We start from the raw sequence: 23,039 nt of genomic DNA, 5'->3' as shown, positions 1-23,039 counted from the left end.
GCTGCCAACGACAGTGTTTGAGGGTCCGTCATTCGGGTACACGGAGCACTCCGCTCGATCCTGTTTTCCACCACAGGTAAGTAGAGGGGCCTTAATGCTTTGAATAGTGAAAGCACAAAATGTTCGTATTATTGCTGGCCTATCAGACATTTATTATCTCTGTAAGTGTAAGTTTTTTGTTTTTTTTTAGTTTTTTTTACTGAAAAATAAAGAAAAAATGTAATGCGTGCATCACGTTTGCTGTTTTTATTCACATATACACTATACAGGCGTACCTCGGTTTATGAACACCTCAGATAACGTAATTTTCGGTTTACGAATGAAAATAATGCAACGGTTTACAATTTTTTTTTCGCAATACGAACGGATTAATTGGTTTTCAATGAATTTACTTTTTTTTTTTTTTTTTAAATCATGTCCCTGTACAGTATTGATGCCTTTAAAGTGCACTTTATAAAGAGTTTTGAACAGATAAGACTTTTTTTTTTACTTTTTTCTGACCTCCGGAACGGATTAATTGGTTTTCAATGCATTCCTATGGGAAACTGCATTTCGGTTTACGAATTGTTCGCAATAAGAAATGTCCCAAAGACCTAATTAAATTTGTAAAGCGCTCCTGGCTCCTCCCCCTCAAGCTGTGCCCCCAGGGAAAGCTGCTCACTCTGGGGGCACCGTTGCTTGCTCATCCCCGAACTGGCTCCGCCTCCCACTTTCTCCTTATTGGCTGAATGGCTGTGATTGACAGCAGCGGGAGCCAATTGGCTCCCGCTGCTGTCCGAGTCAATAAGGAGGAAGAGTCCTCAGACAGCAGAGGCTGTCAAGAACGTCGCTGGATTGGAGGGGGCTCTACAAATTCACTACTCCATCCAGGACATCTGTGCTTATTCACTATTCTCGTTGAGTATTCCTGTTGTTCTCCCTGCTTTGCAGTGCTGCACAATGGTTGGTTGTTCCTCCTCTTACTATGCAAGTTTGTGAGTTGGCCAACTTTGTAATTGATCTTATCTCAGCTGCTGGTAATAGAGAGATGGAGTGATTCCAGTGGGGCCTCCTTCTGGTGGCTTATCTACAAATAACTACATCCACAAATATACATTTTTAATAAAAAAGAAGTTTGTAGGTCTGGATCATCCACAAAGACATTTGGATCGTCCACAAGGACATTTGGATCGTCCACAAGGACATCTGGATCGTCCGCAAGGACCTCTGGATCAACCGCAAGGACCTCTTGATCGTCCGCAAGGACCTCTGGATCGTCCGCAAGGACCTCTGGATCGTCCGCAAGGACCTCTGGATCGTCCGCAAGGACATCTGGATCGTCCGCAAGGACATCTGGATCGTCCACAAGGCAACCTAGTTAGGAGACTAGCATGAGAATATTCATGGTCTCCTGATACAACCTCCATGCCTTGCAGCACACTAAGGTATAGCACGATTGGTCCTACCTGTCACCCCATGAAGGTTGATGTATTTGTGGGCAGTTGGTGTCCGATGAGACCATGCCGGTACTGACTGTCAATTGGGCGCCATCCATATCAATATCCATCAAAAGGATGGGGGAGGGCACAGCTACTATCTTGCCAAGAGTCTTGTGCTGCCTTAATCCATCTCTGCTCACAGCACATTGTTCTGATCCGATCTTTCCATGTGTTACAGAAGAAGATTGCGCTGAATATGTTCCTAGACACCATCATGGCCGACCCCCCTCCCCAGTGCCTTGTCTGGTTACCTCTAATGCACAGGCTCGCCCATGTAGAAAATGGTAAGTGTTGCGATCTGGACGGGTCGTTGTGTGTGTCTCCTCTCCTTTTGCCTTCATTCTGGGATGGTCATACAGTTGTGTTCAAAATAATATCAGTCAGACATCACTAACCGGATCAATCACTGTTTTTGGTAGAAATGATATTCCTACATGGCAAATAATTTACTAGCAGGTGTAGTAGAGTAATAGAAATCCAACAGACCCAACAGTCATGACATGCATGCTGCTGATTCTGTGTCATTGAATCACTCATTGAAAGGGGCATGTTCAAAATAATAGCAGTATGGAGTTCTATTAGTGAGGTCATTCATTCTTTGAAAAACAGGTGGCAATTATTGCCCTTATTTAAGGAAGGAAGGCAGCAAATGTACATGCTGGTTACAGTGCATTTCTCTCTGAAATTCTGAGGAAAATGGGTCGTTCCAGACATTGTTCAGAAGAACAGCGTACCTTGATTAAAAAGTTGATTGGAGAGGGGAAAACATATAAAGAAGTGCAGAAAATGATCGGCTGCTCAGCTAAAATGATGGCAAATGCTTTAAAATGGCAACCAAAACCTGAAAGACGTGGAAGAAAGCGAAAAACTACCATTGGAATGGATAGAAGAATAGCCAAAATGGCGCGGACTCAGCCAACAATCAGCTCCAGGAAGATGAAAGAAGGTGTAAAGTTCCCTGTGAGGACTGTTACAATTAGAAGACTCCTATGTGAAGCCAAGCTATCTGCAAGAAGCCCCCGCAAAGTCCCACTGTTGGAAAAAAGACATGTGCTGAGGAGGTTACAATCTGCCAAAGAGCACATTGACCGGCCTAAAGAGAAATGGCGCAACATTTTGTGGACTGACGAAAGTAAGATTGTTCTTTTTGGGTCTAGTGGGCGGAGACAGTTTGTCAGATGACCCCCAAACACTGAATTCAAGGCACAGTACACTGTGAAGACAGTGAAGCATGGCGGTGCAAGCATCATGCTATGGGGATGTTTCTCATACTACGGTGTTGGGCCTATTTATCGCATACCAGGGATCATGGATCAGTTTGAATTGATCAGAATACTTGAAGAGGTCATGCTGCCTTATGCTGAAGAGGAAATGCCCTTGAAATGGGTGTTCCAACAAGACAACGACCCCAAACTCACCAGTAAACGTGCCACATCTTGGTTCCAGACCAACAAGATTGACGTTATGGAGTGGCCAGCCCAATCCCCGGATCTTAATCCAATAGAAAACTTGTGGGGTGACATCAAAAATGCCGTTTCTGAGGCAAAACCAAGAAATAGAGAAGAACTGTGGAATGTGGTCCAATCATCCTGGGCTGGAATACCTGATCACAGGGGCCAGAAGTTGGGTGACTCCATGCAACACAGATGTACAGCAGTTCTCAGAAACAGTGCGACTACAACCAAATATTCATGAAGTCATTCAAAGGAAAGCAAAATATTCAAACATTTCTCAGTTTATATAGTGAATGTTTGAGTTTGTAAAGAAGAATACAAACACTGCGATTTTTTTGAACCGTCTAATATTCACTTTTCTTCAATTGTTTTAGAGGAACAACACAAATTTGATGTATTTTTCTTCATGTTTTGATTTGGAATAGAATGTGTCGTGTTCCCAATGCATTTGTGTGGATGGAAATAAAAGCTATTAGAAGGATTTTCAGCTTTATTCACTTTTTTCAACACACTGCTATTATTTTGAACACAACTGTACATGCATGTTATGTCAAAGACATCAAAATCCAATATCGCTGTCTGACTTCTTCTTTGTATCTTCTTTCATTTCCTCTCCCTCTTTGTTTCTTCGCCCTTTTTATCCCCCCTCCCCAATAATTCCATTGCTCTTTTTGTTTTCCTCCATCCTGAAAGCTAGTTATACATGATTCCAGAGTCAGCCAGCTCAGCAGGGAGTAGCTGAATTTTGATCCATGTATGCACTAGCTAGTTGTACACAAGTTGCTCTATCAATCCACTTCTGTACAACCGGCCTATTGGATTTGTACCGAATGATCAGTGCCTTTGGCTATAGTCGGCAACACCGATCAATGTATTCTGCCGGCAGGGAAGGCTCCCCACCATCACAATACAATAGCTCAGTGGGAACGATTCCTCCATCCACATTGAATGGGGAAATCAACATACTTTTTTTTTCGCTCAACCTGCTGGTTGAATAAAAAAAAATGAATCATGTATGACCTGCTTAACAGTTACACTCTAATATCTACCACCTTGTATCACTGTCTTTGCCATACCCCTCTCTTTTTTTTTTTTCTTCTTTTCTTCTTTCCTTCCCCTTCTTCCATCTCTCTCCCCATTTCTCCCCCACTCCTCCCACTCCCCCCACTCCCTCTCCCCCTCCCTCTCCCCACTCTCCACTCCCCTCTCCCCCTCCCCCCTCCCTCTCCCCACTCTCCACTCCCCACTCCCCTCTCCCCACTCCCCTCTCCCCACTCCCCTCTCCCCACTCCCCTCTTCCCCTCCCACTCCCCACTCCCTCTCCCCCCTCCCACTCCCCACTCCCTCTCCCCCCTCTCTCCTCCCACTCCCTCTCCCCCCTCCCTCCCCCCACTCCTTCTCCCCCCTCCCTCCCCCCACTCCTTCTCCCCCCTCCCTCCCCCCACTCCTTCTCCCTCTCCCCTCTCCCTCCCTCTCCCCTCTCCCTCTCTTCTCCCTCTCCCTCTCCCTTCCTGTCTCCTCCCCCCCTTCCTCCCTCTCCCCCCCTCTCTCCTCCCCCCTTCCTCCCTCTCCCCCCCCTCTCCTCTCCCCTCCCCCCTCCCCCCCTCTCCCCTCCCCCCCTCTCCCCACTCTCTCCTCCCCCCTTCCTCCCTCTCCCCACTCTCTCCTCCCCCCTTCCTCCCTCTCCCCACTCTCTCCTCCCCCCTTCCTCCCTCTCCCCACTCCCCCCTCCCCTCCTCCCACCCCCCCACTCCCTCTCCCTCCTCCCACCCCCCCCACTCCCTCTCCCTCCCCCCACCCCCCCCACTCCCTCTCCCCCCTCTCTCCTCCCACTCCCTCTCCCCTCTCCCTCCCTCCCTCCCTGAATGCAGGGTCCGGGGAGACCAGATATAGTAAATGCAGGGTCCTGGGAGACCAGATACAGTGAATGCAGGGTCCGGGGAGACCAGATACAGTGAATGCAGGGTCCGGGGAGACCAGATATAGTGAATGCAGGGTCCGGGGAGACCAGATACAGTGAATGCAGGGTTCGGGGAGAGCGGATACAGTGAATGCGGGGTCCGGGGAGACCGGATACAGTGAATGCGGGGTCCGGGGAGACCGGATATAGTGAATGCAGGGTCCGGGGAGACCGGATATAGTGAATGCAGGGTCCGGGGAGACCGGATATAGTGAATGCGAGGTCCGAGGAGACCAGATATAGTGAATGCGAGGTCCGAGGAGACCGGATATAGTGAATGCAGGGTCCGGAGAGACCAGATATAGTGAATACAGGGTCCGGGGAGACCAGATATAGTGAATGCAGGGTCCGGGGAGACCAGATATAGTGAATGCAGGGTCCGGGGAGACCAGATATAGTGAATGCGAGGTCCGAGGAGACCGGATATAGTGAATGCAGGGTCCGGAGAGACCAGATATAGTGAATGCAGGGTCCGGGGAGACCAGATATAGTGAATGCAGGGTCCGGGGAGACCCGATATAGTGAATGCACGGTCCGGGGAGACCAGATATTAAAAAAACTGTTTATTACAATTAAATGATACAAACAAGTGCACAAGTGAACTTACCATATAATTTTCTCCTTTGAAAATATATCATATGTCATAGGTTTAGTAACACTTTAAGCACTGTAGGGTACAGAGTGTCTTCTTAAAACAGAATGATAGTGATGAAAATGTACAGTATTCTGTCATACAATAAAGCTCAAAATACTTTTCACAATCAAGAGGAAGTATGTTTTTATGTATATTATCAAAGATTCCAGTGAAAGACTGAGTGTGAGGATAACTTTAGCACACATCTACAGGGAATTCATCACTGGTGTGGTCTTCTCTCCCTCCTCTGTAGTCTTCCATCCTGTGGAATGCTCCTTCTGCCGATGTGAGAGTATGATGGGATTCCGCTACCGCTGCCAGCAGTGCCACAATTACCAGCTTTGCCAGAATTGTTTTTGGCGAGGACATGCCAATGGTCCACACAGCAACCAGCATCAGATGAAGGAGCACTCGTCCTGGGTGAGTACCCCACTGTCTTCTTCTATAAATAAATTATATATATATATATATATATATATATATATATATATATATATATATACACACACAGGTGAAACTCGAAAAATTTGAATATCGTGCAAAAGTTAATTTATTTCAGTGCAGCAACTTAAAAGGTGAAACTAATATATGAGATAGACTCATTACATGCAAAGCAAGATAGTTCAAGCCGTGATTTGTCATCATTGTGGTGATTATGGCTTACAGCTCATGAAAACCCCAAATCCACAATCTCAGAAAATGAGGATATTGTGAAAAGGTGCAATATTCCCGGCTCAAAGTGTCCCACTCTAATCAGCTAATTAAACCATAACACCTTCAAAGGGTTCCTGAGCCTTTAAATGGTCTCTCAGTCTGGTTCAGTAGGAATCACAATCATGGGAAAGACTGCTGACCTGACAGTTGTGCAGAAAACCATCATTGACACCTTCCATAAGGAGGGAAAGACTCAAAAGGTCATTGCAAAAGAAGTTGGATGTTCCCAAAGTGCTGTATCAAAGCACATTAATAGAAAGTTATGTGGAAGGGAAAAGTGTGGAAGAAAAAGGTGCACAAATGGCAGGGATGACCGAAGCCTGGAGAGGACTGTCAGGAAAAGGCCATTCAAAAGTGTTGGGGACTTTTACAAGGAGTGGACTGAGGCTGTAGTCAGTGCATCAAGAGCCACCACACACAGATGGATCCTGAACATGGGCTTCAAATGTCGTATTCCTCTTGTCAAGCCACTCCTGAACAGCAAACAACGTCAGAAGCGTCTTACCTGGGCTAAAGAAAAACAGACCTGGTCTGTGGCTCAGTGGTCCAAAGTCCTCTTTTCTGATAAGAGCAACTTTTGCATCTCATTTGGAAACCAAGGATCCCGAGTATGGAGGAAGAATGGAGAGGCACAAGGACCCAGAGTATGGAGGAAGAATGGAGAGGCCCAAGGATCCCGAGTATGGAGGAAGAATGGAGAGGCCCAAGGATCCCGAGTATGGAGGAAGAATGGAGAGGCACAAGGACCCCGAGTATGGAGGAAGAATGGAGAGGCCCAAGGACCCCGAGTATGGAGGAAGAATGGAGAGGCCCAAGGACCCCGAGTATGGAGGAAGAATGGAGAGGCCCTAGGACCCCGAGTATGGAGGAAGAATGGAGAGGCCCAAGGACCCCGAGTATGGAGGAAGAATGGAGAGGCACAAGGACCCCGAGTATGGAGGAAGAATGGAGAGGCACACACTGCAAGATGCTTGAAGTCCAGTGTGAAGTTTCCACAGTCTGTGTTGATTTGGGGAGCCATGTCATCTGCTGGTGTTGGCCCACTGTGCTTCATTAAGTCCAGGGTCAACGCAGCCGTCTACCAGGAGATTTTGGAGCACTTCATGCTTCCTTCCGCAGACGAGCTTTATGGGGATGCTGACTTCATTTTCCAGCAGGACTTGACACCTGCCTACACTGCCAAAAGCACCAAAACCTGGTTCAATGACCGTGGGATTACTGTGCTTGATTGGCCAGCAAACTCGCCTGACCTGAACCCCATAGAGAATCTATGGGGCATTGCCAAGGGAAAGATGAGAGACATGAGACCGAACAATGCAGAAGAGCTGAAGGCCGCTATTGAAGCATCCTGGTCTTCCATAACACCTCAGCAGTGCCACAGGCTGATAGCTTCCATGCCACGCTGCATTGAGGCAGTAATTGCTGCAAAAGGGGCCCAAACCAAGTACTGAGTACATATGCATGCTTATACTTTTCAGAGGTCCGATATTGTTCTATGTACAATCCTTGTTTTATTGATTGTATGTAATATTCTCATTTTCTGAGATTGTGGATTTGGGGTTTTCATGAGCTGTAAGCCATAATCATCACAATGATGACAAATCACGGCTTGAACTATCTTGCTTTACATGTGATGAGTCTATCTCATATATTAGTTTCACCTTTTAAGTTGCTGCACTGAAATAAATGAACTTTTGCACCATATTCAAATCTTTCGAGTTTAACCTGTGTATGTGTGTGTGTGTGTTTGTTTGTTTATATATATATATATATTAAAAAATCTACACTCACTGGCCACTTTATTAGGTCCACCTTGCTACTACCGGGTTGGATCCCCTTTTGCCTTCATTCTTGGTGGCATAGATTCAACAAGGTGTTGGGAACATTCCTCCAGAGGTTTTGGTCCATATTGACATGTTACTGTTTCCTTTCTAGAACCAGTCTGCCCATTCTCCTTTGACCTCAATGAGGCATTTTCCTCCACACAACTGCCGCTCACTGAATAGTTTCTCTTTTTCGGACCATTCTCTGTAAACCCTAGAGATGGTTGTGTGTGAAAAATCCCAGTATATCAGCAGTTTTTTAAATACTCAGATCAGCCCGTCTGGCAACAACAACCATGCCACGTTCAAAGTTGCCTAAATCCCCTTACTTCCCCATTCTGATGCTCGGTTTGAACCTCAGCAAGTCGTCTTCACCACATCTAGATGCCTAAATGCATTGAGTTGCTGCCATGGGATTAGCCGATTTGTAATTTGTGTTGCCAAGCAATTGAACAGGTGTACCTAATAAAGTGGCTGGGGAGTTCATGTACAGTGGATATAAAAAGTCTACACACCCCTGTTAAAATGTCAGGTTTCTGTGATTATTATTACTATTATAGAGGATTTATATAGCGCCAACAGTTTGTGCAGCTCTTGTGATGTAAAAAAATGAGACAAAGATAAATAATTTCAGAACTTTTTCTACCTTTTAATGTGACCTATATACTGTACAACTCAGGTGAAAAACAATCTGAAATCTTTTAGTGGGGGGAAGTAAACATAAAAACTAAGATAAAGCGGTTGCATAAGTGTACACACCCTCTTATAACTGGGGATGTAGCTCTGTTCAGAATTAAACAATCACATTCAAAATCATGTTAAATAGGAGTCAGTACACACCCGCCATCATTTAAAGTGCCTCTGATGAACTCCAAATAAAGTTCAGCTGTTCTAGTAGGTCTTTCCTGACATTTTCTTAGTCGCATCCTACAGCAAAATCCATGGTCCGCAGAGAGCTTCCAAAGCATCAGGGGGATCTCATTGTTAAAAGGTATCAGTCAGGAGAAGGGTACAAAAGAATTTCCAAGGCATTAGATATTCCATGGAACACAGTGAAGACAGACGTCATCATGTGGAGAAAATATGGTGCAACTGTTACATCACCAAGAACTGGACGTCCCTCCAAAATGGATGAAAAGACGAGAAGAAAACTGGTCTGGGAGGCTGCCAAGAGGACTACAGCATTATTAACCACTTGCCTACCAGGCAGTTATACCCCCTTCCTGCCCAGACCAATTTTCAGCTTTCTGCGCTGTCGCACTTTGAATGACAATTGCGCAGTCATGCAACACTGTACCCATATGACATTTTTAGCATTTTTTTGAGATGGATAAAACTTTATTTTGTTGGTATTTATTCACCACTGGGATTTTTATTTTTTTGGTATATTATTGAAAAAGACCCCATAATTTTGAAAAAAAAAAGTGTTTTTCTTATAAAATATTGCAAATAAATAATCTTTCTTTATAAATCTTGGCCAAAATGTACTCATCTATCCTTTTAGTAGAAATAAAACAAAAAAAAACCAAATTAGTTTATAACCAAAAATTGTAATTTTTAAAAAGTCTTTACATTTTTATTTTACTTTTTTATATTATGTATGTTTGTTTTATATATATATATATATATATATATATATATATATATATATATATATATATATATATATATATATATATACTGTCACCCTAGCAGTACAGTGTCACCATAATGACACTGTACTACTTGAGAGGGTGATGATTTTTTTTTTCTTTTGCACTCATAAACTGGAAAAGCAATAACGTCTCCTCTCTGGCTGCAGCCATTGAGACTGGTCACAGCTTGTCTCATGGTACAAGGCTGTTGTGAATTGCCCTGTACCATGTGACCTCTGTGATCATTCATAGATTTCACAAGTAGTAAGCTATGATGTCAGAAGTGACATCTTGTTTACTACTATTCATGTGATCACTGATTGGCCAATCAGTGATCACATGAATCGGGACCTCACACAGAGGTCTCGTACACAGAGGTCCCGGACACAGCGGGCACCGATCGCGGTGCCGCGCGCTCCCAGGAAGCGCGCACAGGCAATGGATGCGGGGGGACGTTTAGAAATATCCACCCGCATCGGCAGTGCTCCCGCCTGGCCCATTGCCGATAAACGGCTGGATGGGAGCGCTGCCGATGCGGGTGGACGTTTCTAAACATCCCCCCCGCATCCATTGCCTGTGAGCACGTGGCACCGCGATTGGTGCCCGCTGTGTCCGGGACCTCTGTGTACGGGAGTTTAAGGAGGGGTGGGCTCACTCCAGGCATACTGCCAGAGCTGTTTTTGCACATCTTTAAAAAAATTATTGTAGGCCTGAAGATTACACAAAACCTCCAAACATGATATATTTTCTGAAAGCAGACACCCTAGAGAATAAAATGGTGGTAGTTCCAATTTTTTTATATCGCACAATATTACTGCAGAGGTCCAGCAAACACAAAATTTCAGTAGAGAAAAACACTAAAAGTGAATTTTAGGGCAAACAAATGCAGTAAATTGCCTAAATGTTTGGCAAAATATAAAAGACGAGGTTTCGATGGGTAAATAGATACCCAACATGCCAAAACTTAAATTTGTGTGCGCCTGTGAAATGGCGACAAACTTCAGTACCTTGTATTTTCTATAGGGGGCGCTTCAAAGCTCCTTTATAGGTCATCAGTTTAGTGTTCTAGAGGAGGTGTTGTGCTAGAATTATTGCTCTCAACATGTGTATCACAATCAATAATTCACGTGTAGGTGACCCTAACACATGCCTTTACGCTCATAGATGCGTATATGTGCGGGTGGGGGGAGCCTCATTTTTTATTTTTTTTTATTTTTTTTTTTTTTAAATGTGCTTTGGTGTAACTTTATTTTTTTACAATACTTTTTTTTTTTTTTGTGATCACATAGGGGACACAAAGTCCCCCATGTGATGATTTTTTTAGGTGACCAGTCCTCTTTAATGAGACATGCAGGGTCTAAAAGACCCCCAAAGTCTCCACTTGGCCCAATACTTTTCTCCCCTGCTATTCTAGCCAGGGAAAGTGACAGCGGTTACCTGGAAGTGACATACTCGTCGCTTTCCGGATCACGGCAAGAAGGAGAGGAGAGCAGACTCTCCTCTCTCCCCTCCACCCGCCATGTCAGCCCCCGGCCCGCAGATGGGCAAGCAGAGCCTGGAATACATGGTGGGAGCACACGCATGGGGAAGGGTTACCGGGGGCTGTGGAAGCAATCAGGCAGCTGCACTGCTGACACCTGACAGGCAGGAGTCTGCCTGTCAGTTTTGGACAGAATCCCGGTGGCTGCTGCCTCTGGATTGTGTGTAAAACTCCCCGCTCTCAGGTCCAAGATGTACTGATCTGGTAGCGAAAGGGGTTAAGGAGGGCTGGGCTCCCCCCAGATATACCTGCCCCCAATCTATCCATTATCATGATGTGCTTCTACTATGGAGGCACTCCAGATTTATAGGGTTAGGACTGCAGATGATACTGGGGTGCCATGAAGAGGCTCTGCAGCTTACGCATGTACAGGGGCGGACTGACCATTTGGAAACTTGGGCACTGCCCGAGGTCAGTAAGGGGCCCCATGAGATGCCCCTGGTACCTTTTTCATAGGCTTTTTTGAGTTTGGGCAAGGACACAGGGGCCCCATGATCCCCTATTGCCCAGGGGCCCCATGAGTTGTCAGTCCGCCCCTGCGCATGTATTTGCAAATATGTGAAAACTAAGCCCGTTTTTACCGTGAACCTCTAGACGAGACAATTTGGTTGGTTGCAGGCTGGTTGGTGGGTTGAGCTGGGAATTTTTCTTTTGGTGTTGTTTGACATGCGTCGCCCTTCCATGTGCTCCTTGCTGCAAAAAGGCCAGTTATGGACTGGGGCATTGGCCGAGTTCTGAAGTAACATTGAGAGCCTGATGTAAACTAAGCATGTATGGCCAGCTGAAAGCGGTATTACACCCAGAACCAAAAATCTAATATATTGCAGCTTACCAATCATTAGATGTGGTGGCTGCATTAGTTTTTTTTTTTCTTCCTCAGATTTTCACCTGGTGATCTGGCCAGTAACATACCTCCTGTATTAGGCTAGGTTCACATATGTGCGGGTGGTACCACTGCGGATCTGCACAAAAATCCGTGTAGCCGGATCACCCGCACAGGGGAATGCGGACCCACGGGCAGGTGCCAATAGTTTGCCGCCCGCACTGGAAAACGCAACCGTACTGGGAACTGAGGTTCCTGTGCGTGCTGCGTTTTCAGTGCAGGGACTTCTTCCCTACAGGGCATGGGAGTCCATTCAAATGAATGGGCTGTCGTGCCCACGCAAAACACGGCCCTCGCGGCTGCATATATGGAACCAGGGGTTAGTCCTCATGCACACTGGATGCTTTGATAACGCTGGTAACGTTCGCTGTGTAAAGTCACGTTTAAAAACGTGAGTTTTTCAGCTGTATTTAGCATTTTTGCATTAGCGTTTAGCGCCGTTTTGCCGCGTTTAGTGGCGTTTTTACACAATTTTTAGCTTTTTCTTTTATGAAAAAAAAAATATATTCTTGGTAAAAAAAAGTCCAAAAACAACGCTTTGCCATGGTTTACCGCGTGGTTTTCACTTTTTTTTGCCAATATATAAACAAACTCCAGGCAGATATAAATGGCACAATTTCAAGCAGCTCTGTATTCTTAACTACATCCATTTTTTTTTTTAAACTTTTTTTTTTAAATGCAAGCATTGTAAATACATGAATTTGACTCGGCCTCTTGGTACAACAGAGCTCAGACTGAGGAATAGAGAAGCAACACAGGGAGCCTATCGGTTGTGCTGCTGTGAAAGAGCATGCTGATGTGTGGAGAGAGCAGAGTGGCAGCGGATGATTCTGCTTCTCCTTTCTCTGTTCAGTAACATACTGGAGGAAAGCTGGCCATGTACTATACATTCCTTGTTGGATTTATCAAACCAATGTAGTAGGAGGATCTTACACAATATAGCTGATGGTAGATCTAAAGTAGATTGTACAATCAGAATATATAGTTTTATGGTGACCTTTAAAGCAGTACTGAACTTTACCTCCCCCCAATGTTATCCCCCCCCCACATCCAGGTGGTACTTTTGCAATCACATACCCACACAGCAAACCCAGCCCTGGCCCTCTGCATTGCACTATTAATGTGCGCTGACATCTTGGTCCACTTCGTCTTCTGGGTGTGGGCAGTCAGCTGTGATGATTATTCCCCCCCCCTGGCCACTCGGTGTGCCAATTCTAAAGCCTCCTGGGTGAGGCTGCAGGGGACCATGGTGGTGCAGGGAGGGGCTAACTATAAGGAAAAATTGGAAAGGAGAAGAAATAAGCCTGTAATACTACTGATCAGGGTGGGGAGTGTTCAAACAGGACTAACTTCCTTTTGGACTTTAATTCCACTTTACAGTGTTACTAAATCCAGGACCCCGCATTCACTATATCCGCTCTCCCCGTACCCTGCATTCACTATATCTGGTCTCCCCGGACCCTGCATTCACTATATCCGGTCTCCCAGGACCCCGCGTTCACTATATCCGCTCTCCCCGGACCCCGCATTCACTATATCCGCTCTCCCCGGACCCTGCATTCACTATATCCGCTCTCCCCGGACCCTGCATTCACTATATCCGCTCTCCCCGGACCCTGCATTCACTATATCCGCTCTCCCCGGACCCTGCATTCACTATATCCGCTCTCCCCGGACCCTGCATTCACTATATCCGCTCTCCCCGGACCCTGCATTCACTATATCCGCTCTCCCCGGACCCTGCATTCACTATATCCGCTCTCCCCGGACCCTGCATTCACTATATCCGCTCTCCCCGGACCCTGCATTCACTATATCCGCTCTCCCCGGACCCTGCATTCACTATATCCGCTCTCCCCGGACCCTGCATTCACTATATCCGCTCTCCCCGGACCCTGCATTCACTATATCCGCTCTCCCCGGACCCTGCATTCACTATATCCGGTCTCCCAGGACCCCGCATTCACTATATCCGCTCTCCCAGGACCCCGCATTCACTATATCCGGTCTCCCCGGTCCCTGCATTCACTATATCTGGTCTCCCAGGATCCCGCATTCACTATATCTAGTCTCCCAGGACCCCGCATTCACTATATCCGGTCTCCCTGGACCCCGCATTCACTATATCCAGTCTGCCAGGACCCTGCATTCACTATATCCGCTCTCCCCGGACCCTGCATTCACTATATCCGCTCTCCCCGGACCCTGCATTCACTATATCCGGTCTCCCCGGACCCTGCATTCACTATATCCCCTCTCCCCGGACCCTGCATTCACTATATCCGCTCTCCCCAGACCCTGCATTCACTATATCCGGTCTCCCAGGACCCCGCATTCACTATATCCGGTCTCCCAGGACCCCGCATTCACTATATCCGCTCTCCCAGGACCCCGCATTCACTATATCCGGTCTCCCCGGTCCCTGCATTCACTATATCTGGTCTCCCAGGACCCCGCATTCACTATATCCGGTCTCCCCGGACCCCGCATTCACTATATCCGGTCTGCCAGGACCCTGCATTCACTATATCCGGTCTGCCAGGACCCTGCATTCACTATATCCGGTCTCCTCGGACCCCGCATTCACTATATCCGGTCTCCCCGGACCCCGCATTCACTATATCCGGTCTCCCAGGACCCTGCATTCACTATATCCAGTCTCCCCGGACCCCGCATTCACTATATCCGCTCTCCCCGGACCCCGCATTTACTATATCCGGTCTCCCCGGACCCCGCATTCACTATATCCGGTCTCCCCGGACCCCGCATTCACCCTATCCGGTCTCCCCGGACCCCGCATTCACCCTATCCGGTCTCCCCGGACCCGCATTCACCCTATCCGGTCTCCCCGGACCCCGCATTCACCCTATCCGGTCTCCCCGGGCCCCGCATTCCCCCCATCCGGTCTCCCCGGGCCCCACATTTACCTTATCCGGTCTCCCCGGGCCCTGCATTCCCCCCATCCGGTCTCCCCGGACCCCACATTTACCCTATCCAGTCTCCCCGGGCCCCACATTTACCCTATCCGGTCTCCCCAGACTCTGCATTCACCATATCTGGTCTCCCACAGTACACAGAACATGGAAATGCAATTATTTTACTAAATATATACTGCTAAATACCTTTTCTGAACATCAGTATACAGCAGTCTTATGACTTCTATAGTGTCCAGCTGAGCACTGGTTAAAGCTTGTAAGAGGAGTTTTCATTCTCCCCTGATTGTCCTATGGGGCTGCATAACTCCTGACCTTCTGTCTGGACAGCGCTGATTTTACCTGTAATGATCACATGCACCCTCCCCCCCCCCCCCCCAAAAAAACAACAAACAACTCTTTAGCAATACACAGCAAACTGAGCATGTGCAGAGTGCTTCATAGGACTCTGTACTATCAGCAGATGGATTGGGGACTGTAGAAGAAGGGGAGGATCAGAGAAGACAGGATCAAACAGCCTTTTTACACTATGCGGATGATTAATCCCTTAGGTTCCACAGTGAGTATACCAAGCATGCTTTTCTGCATATACAGGCTGATTGTACTGTTGTGGGTTTAGGAACACATTAAGCCCAGTTTTTACCACACCACAACTTTTTCATCTGTTACCTCTTTTAAGTTATACTGAATTGTAGCAGAGATAAATTAGCCTTTCTGCCTAGACAATCAGAGTTGTGCTGTGTGGCAGAGCTGTGTAAATCTCAGGACCGGATGGACAGAATTACACAATTCTTAGGCAGGTAAAACAATTTCCGTAAATCTTATTTCCTCCTTGTATTTAGTTGAGTCCCCGACTGTTACGCATCTGTTCTCCAGAAGATGGCAGCATTGAACACTGAAAAGAACACCTTCTATGGAAGCTGAATTCTGGCTGGAGATCCATTTTATATACTTGTTCATGTCTTCCCCATCCTCTGGCACAGTCCATCATTTCCACAAACAATGCTAGTTCCAGGGCCTGCACCTCTGTATGAATGATGCGGCAGAGATGTGTATTACCTGCAACCGACAGTTGCTTGTGTCAGCTAACAGCCATCCTGATCCTATCATAGGAAACAAGTAGGAAGACTGATACCAGGCATAACAGCAGGCCCCACAAGTTCATAAGACCCCTTCACACTTTCTGCAGTGTGTTACGGCGGGTGACCATGTGGTATTTGGCGCATTAATGTGCGCTGCGTTAAGGCACACCGGTGTTTTTTTTTTGTAACAACTTCCCCCCCGGAGCATTTATTTACTTTTTGGCGCACATGTAAAATCGCCTTTTCTGGCTATAAAATTTACTTAACCACTTGCCTGCCGGGCACTTTCATCCCTTTCCTGCCCAGGCCAATTTTCAGCTTCCTGTGCTGTCACAGTTTGAATGACAATTGCGCGGTCATGCAACACAAATTACATTTTTGTCATTTTTTTCACACAAATAGAGCTTTCTTTTGGTGGTATTTCCGCTCTCCCCGGACCCCGCATTCACTATATCCGCTCTCCCCGGACCCCGCATTCACTATATCCGCTCTCCCCGGACCCCGCATTCACTATATCCGGTCTCCCCGGACCCCGCATTCACTATATCCGGTCTCCCCGGACCCTGCATTCACTATATCCGGTCTCCCCGGACCCCGCATTCACTATATCCGCTCTCCCCAGACCCCGCATTCACTATGTCCGCTCTCCCCGGACCCCGCATTCATTATATCCGGTCTCCCCGGACCCTGCATTCACTATATCTGGTCTCCCCGGACCCTGCATTCACTATATCTGGTCTCCCCGGACCCTGCATTCACTATATCTGGTCTCCCCGGACCCTGCATTCACTATATCCGCTCTCCCCGGACCCCGCATTCACTATATCCGGTCTCCCCGGACCCCGCATTCACTATATCCGGTCTCCCCGGACCCTGCATTCACTATATCCGGTCTCCCCGGACCCCGCACATGTAAAATCGCCTTTTCTGGCTATAAAATTTACTTAACCACTTGCCTGCCGGGCACTTTCATCCCCTTCCTGCCCAGGCCAATTTTCAGCTTCCTGTGCTGTCACAGTTTGAATGACAATTGCGCGGTCATGCAACACAAATTACATTTTTGTCATTTTTTTCACACAAATAGAGCTTTCTTTTGGTGGTATTCAATCACCAGATTTTTCTTAGTTTCTGTTCTGAAATTTTGCAAATGGGTCATTTTTCTCCTTCACTGATGTGCAGGGATGAGGCTGCGCTGATGGGCACTGATAGGCTGCACTGATGGGCACTGATAAGCTGCACTGATGGGCACTGATAAGCTGCACTGATGGGCTCTGATAAGCTGCACTGATGGGCTCTGATAAGCTGCACTGATGGGCTCTGATAAGCTGCACTGATGGGCTCTGATAAGCTGCACTGATGGGCTCTGATAAGCTGCACTGATGAGCACTGATAGGCTGCACTGATGGGCTCTGATAAGCTGCACTGATGGGCACGAATAGGCTGCACTGATGGGCTCTGATAAGCTGCACTGATGGGCTCTGATAATCTGCACTGATGGGCACTGATAAGCTGCACTGATGGGCTCTGATAAGCTGCACTGATGGGCTCTAATAGGCTGCACTGGTGGGCACTGATAAGCTGCACTGATGGGCTCTGATAAGCTGCACTGGTGGGCTCTGATAAGCTGCACTGGTGGGCTCTGATAAGCTGCACTGGTGGGCTCTGATAAGCTGCACTGATGGGCTCTGATAAGCTGCACTGATGGGCTCTGATAAGCTGCACTGATGGGCTCTGATAAGCTGCACTGATGGGCTCTGATAAGTTGCACTGATGGGCACTGATGGGCTCTGATAAGTTGCACTGATGGGCTCTGATAAGCTGCACTGATGGGCTCTGATAAGCGGCACTGATGGGCACTAATAGGCAGCACTGATGGGCACTAATAGGCTGCACTGATGGGCTCTGATAAGCTACACTGATGGGCACTGATAGGCTGCACTGATGGGCTCTGATAAGCTGCACTGATGGGCACTAATAGGCTGCACTGATGGGCACTAATAGGCTGCACTGATGGGCTCTGATAAGCTGCACTGATGGGCACTAATAGGCTGCACTGATGGGCACTAATAGGCTGCACTGATGGGCTCTGATAAGCTGCACTGATGGGCTCTGATAAGCTGCACTGATGGGCACTGATAAACTGCACTGATAGGTGTAGGAATATTGTAATATATATATATATACATCCTCCACATTAATATAAGACAACAGATTTGTCTTATGAACTGTTTCTGTGGACCTCATAAGTGTTAAGACAACAATAGGCAGCACTGATGGGCACTGATAGGCTGCATCAGGGGCGGACTGACCATTTGGAAACTCGGGCACCGCCCGAGGGCCCGGGGTCAGTAGGGGGCCCCATGAGATGCCCCTGGTACCTTTTTCATAAGCTTTTTTGAGTTTGGGCAAGGACACAGGGGCCCCATGATCCCCTATTGCCCGGGGGCCCCATGAGTTGTCAGTCCGCTCCTGGGCTGCACTGATGAGGCTGCAATGAAGGTCAGTGATAGGTGGCACTAGCTGGCGGCACTGATGGGCACTGACTGGCGGCACTGATGGACACTGACTGGCGGCACTGATGGACATTGACTGTTGGCACTGATGGACACTGACGTGACTGGGGGCTGCACTGGACTGCCTCTATTTGTGGGGAAAAAAGGACGTAAATTTAATTTGGGTGCAGCGTAGCATGACCGCGCAATTGTCAGTTAAAGTAACGCAGCGCCGTATTGTAATGATGGACTCACAGGCTGGGGCTGCAGTTTGTAGTGTCATGGCTGATGACATCCATGTATTATTCAGCTTGATTGTCCCCAGGGACAGGCGACTTCTTGTTTGGGGGTCACACAGCATCCAATCCAGGACTCACCAATCTCTTCATTGAAGTGTAAGCTCTTTGGTCATTGTTCAGCCTGTTTGCAGCAGATGGAATTACTATTTAACTGTCACTTGCAGAGCACTAGACTGGGAGACCCAGGGATTGTGTGATGTGTATTTGCTTCCCAGGAAATGTTAGTTCTCACACTACCGACAGAGGTAACGCAGTAACCTGGTTCAAATCCCAATCACTGAACCACCAGCCTGGAGTTTGCATGTTCTCCCTGTGCCTGTGTGGGTTTCCTCCGGGTACTCCGGTTTCCTCCCACACTCCAAAGACATGCTGGTAGGTTAATTGGCTCCTGTGTAATCTGGCCCTAGTATGTGTATGTATGAATGTAAGTTAGGGACCTTTCACACGGACGTTCCATTTTTTTTTTTCTTCAGTTCAGTCACATTTTTTCACAGAAAAAAAACAGATGAGTTTCCATCTGTTTTTTAATCCGTTTTTCATCCTTCTACATCCATTTTTCATTCTTATACATCCATTTTTATCCGTCTACATCTGTTTTTGTTTGTTTTTTAATACTTTTTTCATCCTTTTACATCCGTTTAGATCTCTTTTTCATCAATCTGCATCCGGTTTTTGTCCGTTTACATCTGTTTTTTAATCCGTTTTTCATCCTTCATCCGTTTCGATCCATCTGCATCCGGTTTTTGTCCGTTTACATCTGTTTTTTATCCTTCTACATCCGTTTTTTATCCATTTCGATCCGTTTTCATCCATCTGCATCCGGTTTTTGTCCGTTTACATCAGTTTTTTATCCTTCTACATCCGTTTTTCATCCGTCTACATCCATTTTTCATTCCTATACATCCGTTTTCATCCATCTACATCTGTTTTTGTCTGTTTTTTTAATACCTTTTTCATCCTTTTACATCAGTTTAGATCTGTTTTCATCCATCTGCATCTGGTTTTGATTTGTTTACTTCTGTTTTTTAATCCATTTTTCATCCTTGCACATCCGTTTTCATCCGTCTACATCCTTTTTTTGTCCGTTTACATCTAGCCCTTTTTTATCCTTTTACATCTGTTTTCATCCCTCTACATCATTTTTTTTGTCCGTTTACATCTGTTTTTTATCCTTCTACATCCGTTTTGCATCCTTCTACATCCGTTTTGCATCCTTCTACATCCATTTTTCATTCTAATACATCCATTTTTCATTCTAATACATCCATTTTCATCCGTCTACATCTGTTTTTGTCTGGCTTTTAATACTTTTTACATCCGTTTAGATCTGTTTTCATCCATCTGCATCCGGTTTTGATTCATTTACATCTGTTTTTAATCCATTTTTCATCCTTTTACATCCGGTTTCATCCGTCTACATCCTTTTTTTGTCCGTTTACATCTGTTTTTTTATCCTTTTACATCTGTTTTCATCCCTCTTCATCTGTTTTTTTTGTCCGTTTACATCTGTTTTTTTCATCTTTCTACATCCGATTTTCATCCGTTTTAGATGTTTTCATCTATTTGCATCTTGTTTTTGTCCGTTTACATCTGTTTTTTCATCCGTTTTTCATCTTTTTACAACCGTTTTCATCCATCTACATCCATTTTTGTGTCCGTTTATATCTTTTTTTATCCGTTTTTAATCCTTTTACATCTGTTTTTCATCAGTTTTTTGTCTGTTTACATCTGTTCATCCGTTTTCATGCGTCTACACCCATTTTTTTGTCCATTTACATCTGTTTTTTCATCCTTCCACATCCGTTTTACATCCGTTTTTAGATCCCTCTACATCCGTTTTTGTCAATTTACATCCGTTGACATCCATTTTTCACCTGTTCCGCGTTTTTTTTGCGGAAGAAAAATAGGGTTTTCTTCCATTCAAAAAAACAGATGTTAACGGACACGGACATTAACGGATGTAAAAAAGATGATCATCCGTTTACATCCGCAAGTCCATAGAAATACATGGGGGTCCGTTTTTCATCTGTAAACGGACAGATGAAAAATAGACATACGGGGCGCCCGTGTGAAAGAGGCCTTATGGACCTTAGATTGTACGCCCCTTGAGGGTTAGGGACTGATGTGAATGTACAATATATATATGTAAAGTGCTGCGTAAATTGACAGCGCTATATAAGTACCTGAAATAAATATGTGTGCGCAGTACTATGCAATATGCCCCATTTTTTAATTCAAACAGGAACGTCTGACACAGAAATGTAAAGATTTACTCTTCTATGGGCTGTGCGTACAGGGCGAAAAAACAAATACACCATGAAACTGTGATGAATGCAGCCTGTGCCAGTGAAAAACACAAGGTACAGGTGTATAATACCTTTAAAGTGGAACTAAAGCCCCCCTTTAGCCCGGGTTCACATATATGTGGTGCGGTACATCACATGTAATTCGCACAGGAACCGCACCACATTCCTGTGCAAATCACATGCGATTTGTGTGCGATGCGATTGGAGCCATGCATTTTGTATGGCTCTAATCGCACCGCACCCACACCAAAAACACGCAGGACCCTTTTTGGGTCCGCACTAGAATCGGATCACATAAGTATTCACTCCTCTACATTGTGTAAAAAAGGCCGTTTGATCCTGACTTCTCTGCTCCTCCTCTTGTTCAAATGTCCACTTGATAAGACAGACTGAACCCGTAGCCACATACACATGCTCAGTTTCATTTGTATTGCTAGAGGTTTTTTTTTACTTGGCAGACTGCATGTGATCAGCACAGGGCCAATAAGCACTGCCCAGGCAGAGGGTCAGGGGTTTTGCATCCTCCTAGAGCAAAATGAAAATTCCTCCTACAAGCTTTAACCAGTGCTCTGCTGAAGTCACAAGACTCTTAACTGCTGATGATAAAAGGTATTTAGCAGTTTATATTTATTAAAATAATTGCATTTCCATGTTCTGTGTACTGTGGGAGACTGTATATAGTGAATGCAGGGACCCGGGAGACCAGATATAGTGAATGCAGGGTCCGGGGAGACCGGATATAGTGAATGCGGGGTCCGAGGAGACCAGATATAGTGAATGCAGGGTCCGGGGAGACCAGATATAGTGAATGCAGGGTCCTGGGAGACCAGATATAGTGACTGCGGGGTCCGGGGAGAGCGGATATAGTGAATGCGGGGTCCAGGGAGACCAGATATAGTGAGTGCAGGGAGAGCGAATATAGTGAATGCGGGGTACGGGGAGAGCGGATATAGTGAATGCAGGGTTCGGGGAGACCGGATATAGTGAATGCAGGGTCCGGGGAGACCAGATATAATGAATACAGGGTCTGGGGAGACCAGATATAGTGAATGCAGGGTCCGGGGAGACCGGATATAGTGAATGCAGGGTCCGGGGAGACCGGATATAGTGAATGCAGGGTCCGGGGAGACCGGATATAGTGAATGCAGGGTCTGGGGAGACCGGATATAGTGAGTTCGGGAAGAGCGGATATAGTGAATGCAGGGTCCGGGGAGAGCGGATATAGTGAGTTCGGGAAGAGCGGATATAGTGAATGCAGGGTCCGGGGAGACCGGATATAGTGAATGCAGGGTCTGGGGAGATCGGATATAGTGAATGCAGGGTCTGGGGAGAGCGGATATAGTGAATGCAGGGTCCGGGGAGACCGGATATAGTGAATGCAGGGTCCGGGGAGACTGGATATAGTGAATGCAGGGTCCGGGGAGAGCGGATATAGTGAATGCAGGGTCCGGGGAGACCGGATATAGTGAATGCAGGGTCCGGGGAGACAGAATATAGTGAATGCAGGGTCCGGGGAGAGCGGATATAGTGAATGCAGGGTCCGGGGAGATCGGATATAGTGAATGCAGGGTCTGGGGAGATCGGATATAGTGAATGCAGGGTCCGGGGAGAGCGGATATAGTGAATGCGGGGTCCGGGGAGACCGGATATAGTGAATGCAGGGTCTGGGGAGAGCGGATATAGTGAATGCAGGGTCCGGGGAGAGCGGATATAGTGAATGCAGGGTCCGGGGAGACCGGATATAGTGAATGCAGGGTCTGGGGAGAGCGGATATAGTGAATGCTGGATCTGGAGAGACTGGATATAG

General features: G+C 46.5%; 1 protein-coding gene across 1 annotated transcript in view; it reads left to right on the top strand.

Annotated features, from left to right (window-relative positions):
• Positions 1 to 6: 6 nt before the first annotated feature.
• The window catches only part of LOC149429409 (dystrobrevin beta-like), a gene marked incomplete at its 3' end in the record, with an annotated part of 36,859 nt that continues 13,826 nt past the window's right edge, over positions 7 to 23,039 (top strand). The window contains exons 1-3 of the mRNA XM_089666441.1: positions 7 to 76; positions 1,657 to 1,762; positions 5,780 to 5,946. Of these exons, the coding sequence (XP_089522567.1) occupies positions 1,675 to 1,762; positions 5,780 to 5,946 (255 nt within the window). The remainder of the gene's footprint in view (positions 77 to 1,656; positions 1,763 to 5,779; positions 5,947 to 23,039) is intronic.

Source organism: Staurois parvus, unplaced genomic scaffold (genome assembly GCF_062004578.1).
Source record: "Staurois parvus isolate SC_StPar_1 unplaced genomic scaffold, SC_StPar_1.0 ptg002709l, whole genome shotgun sequence".
Classification (NCBI taxonomy): domain Eukaryota; kingdom Metazoa; phylum Chordata; class Amphibia; order Anura; family Ranidae; genus Staurois; species Staurois parvus.
Note: the sequence above shows the minus strand (reverse complement) of the source record. Positions and strands in the feature narration are given on the sequence as shown.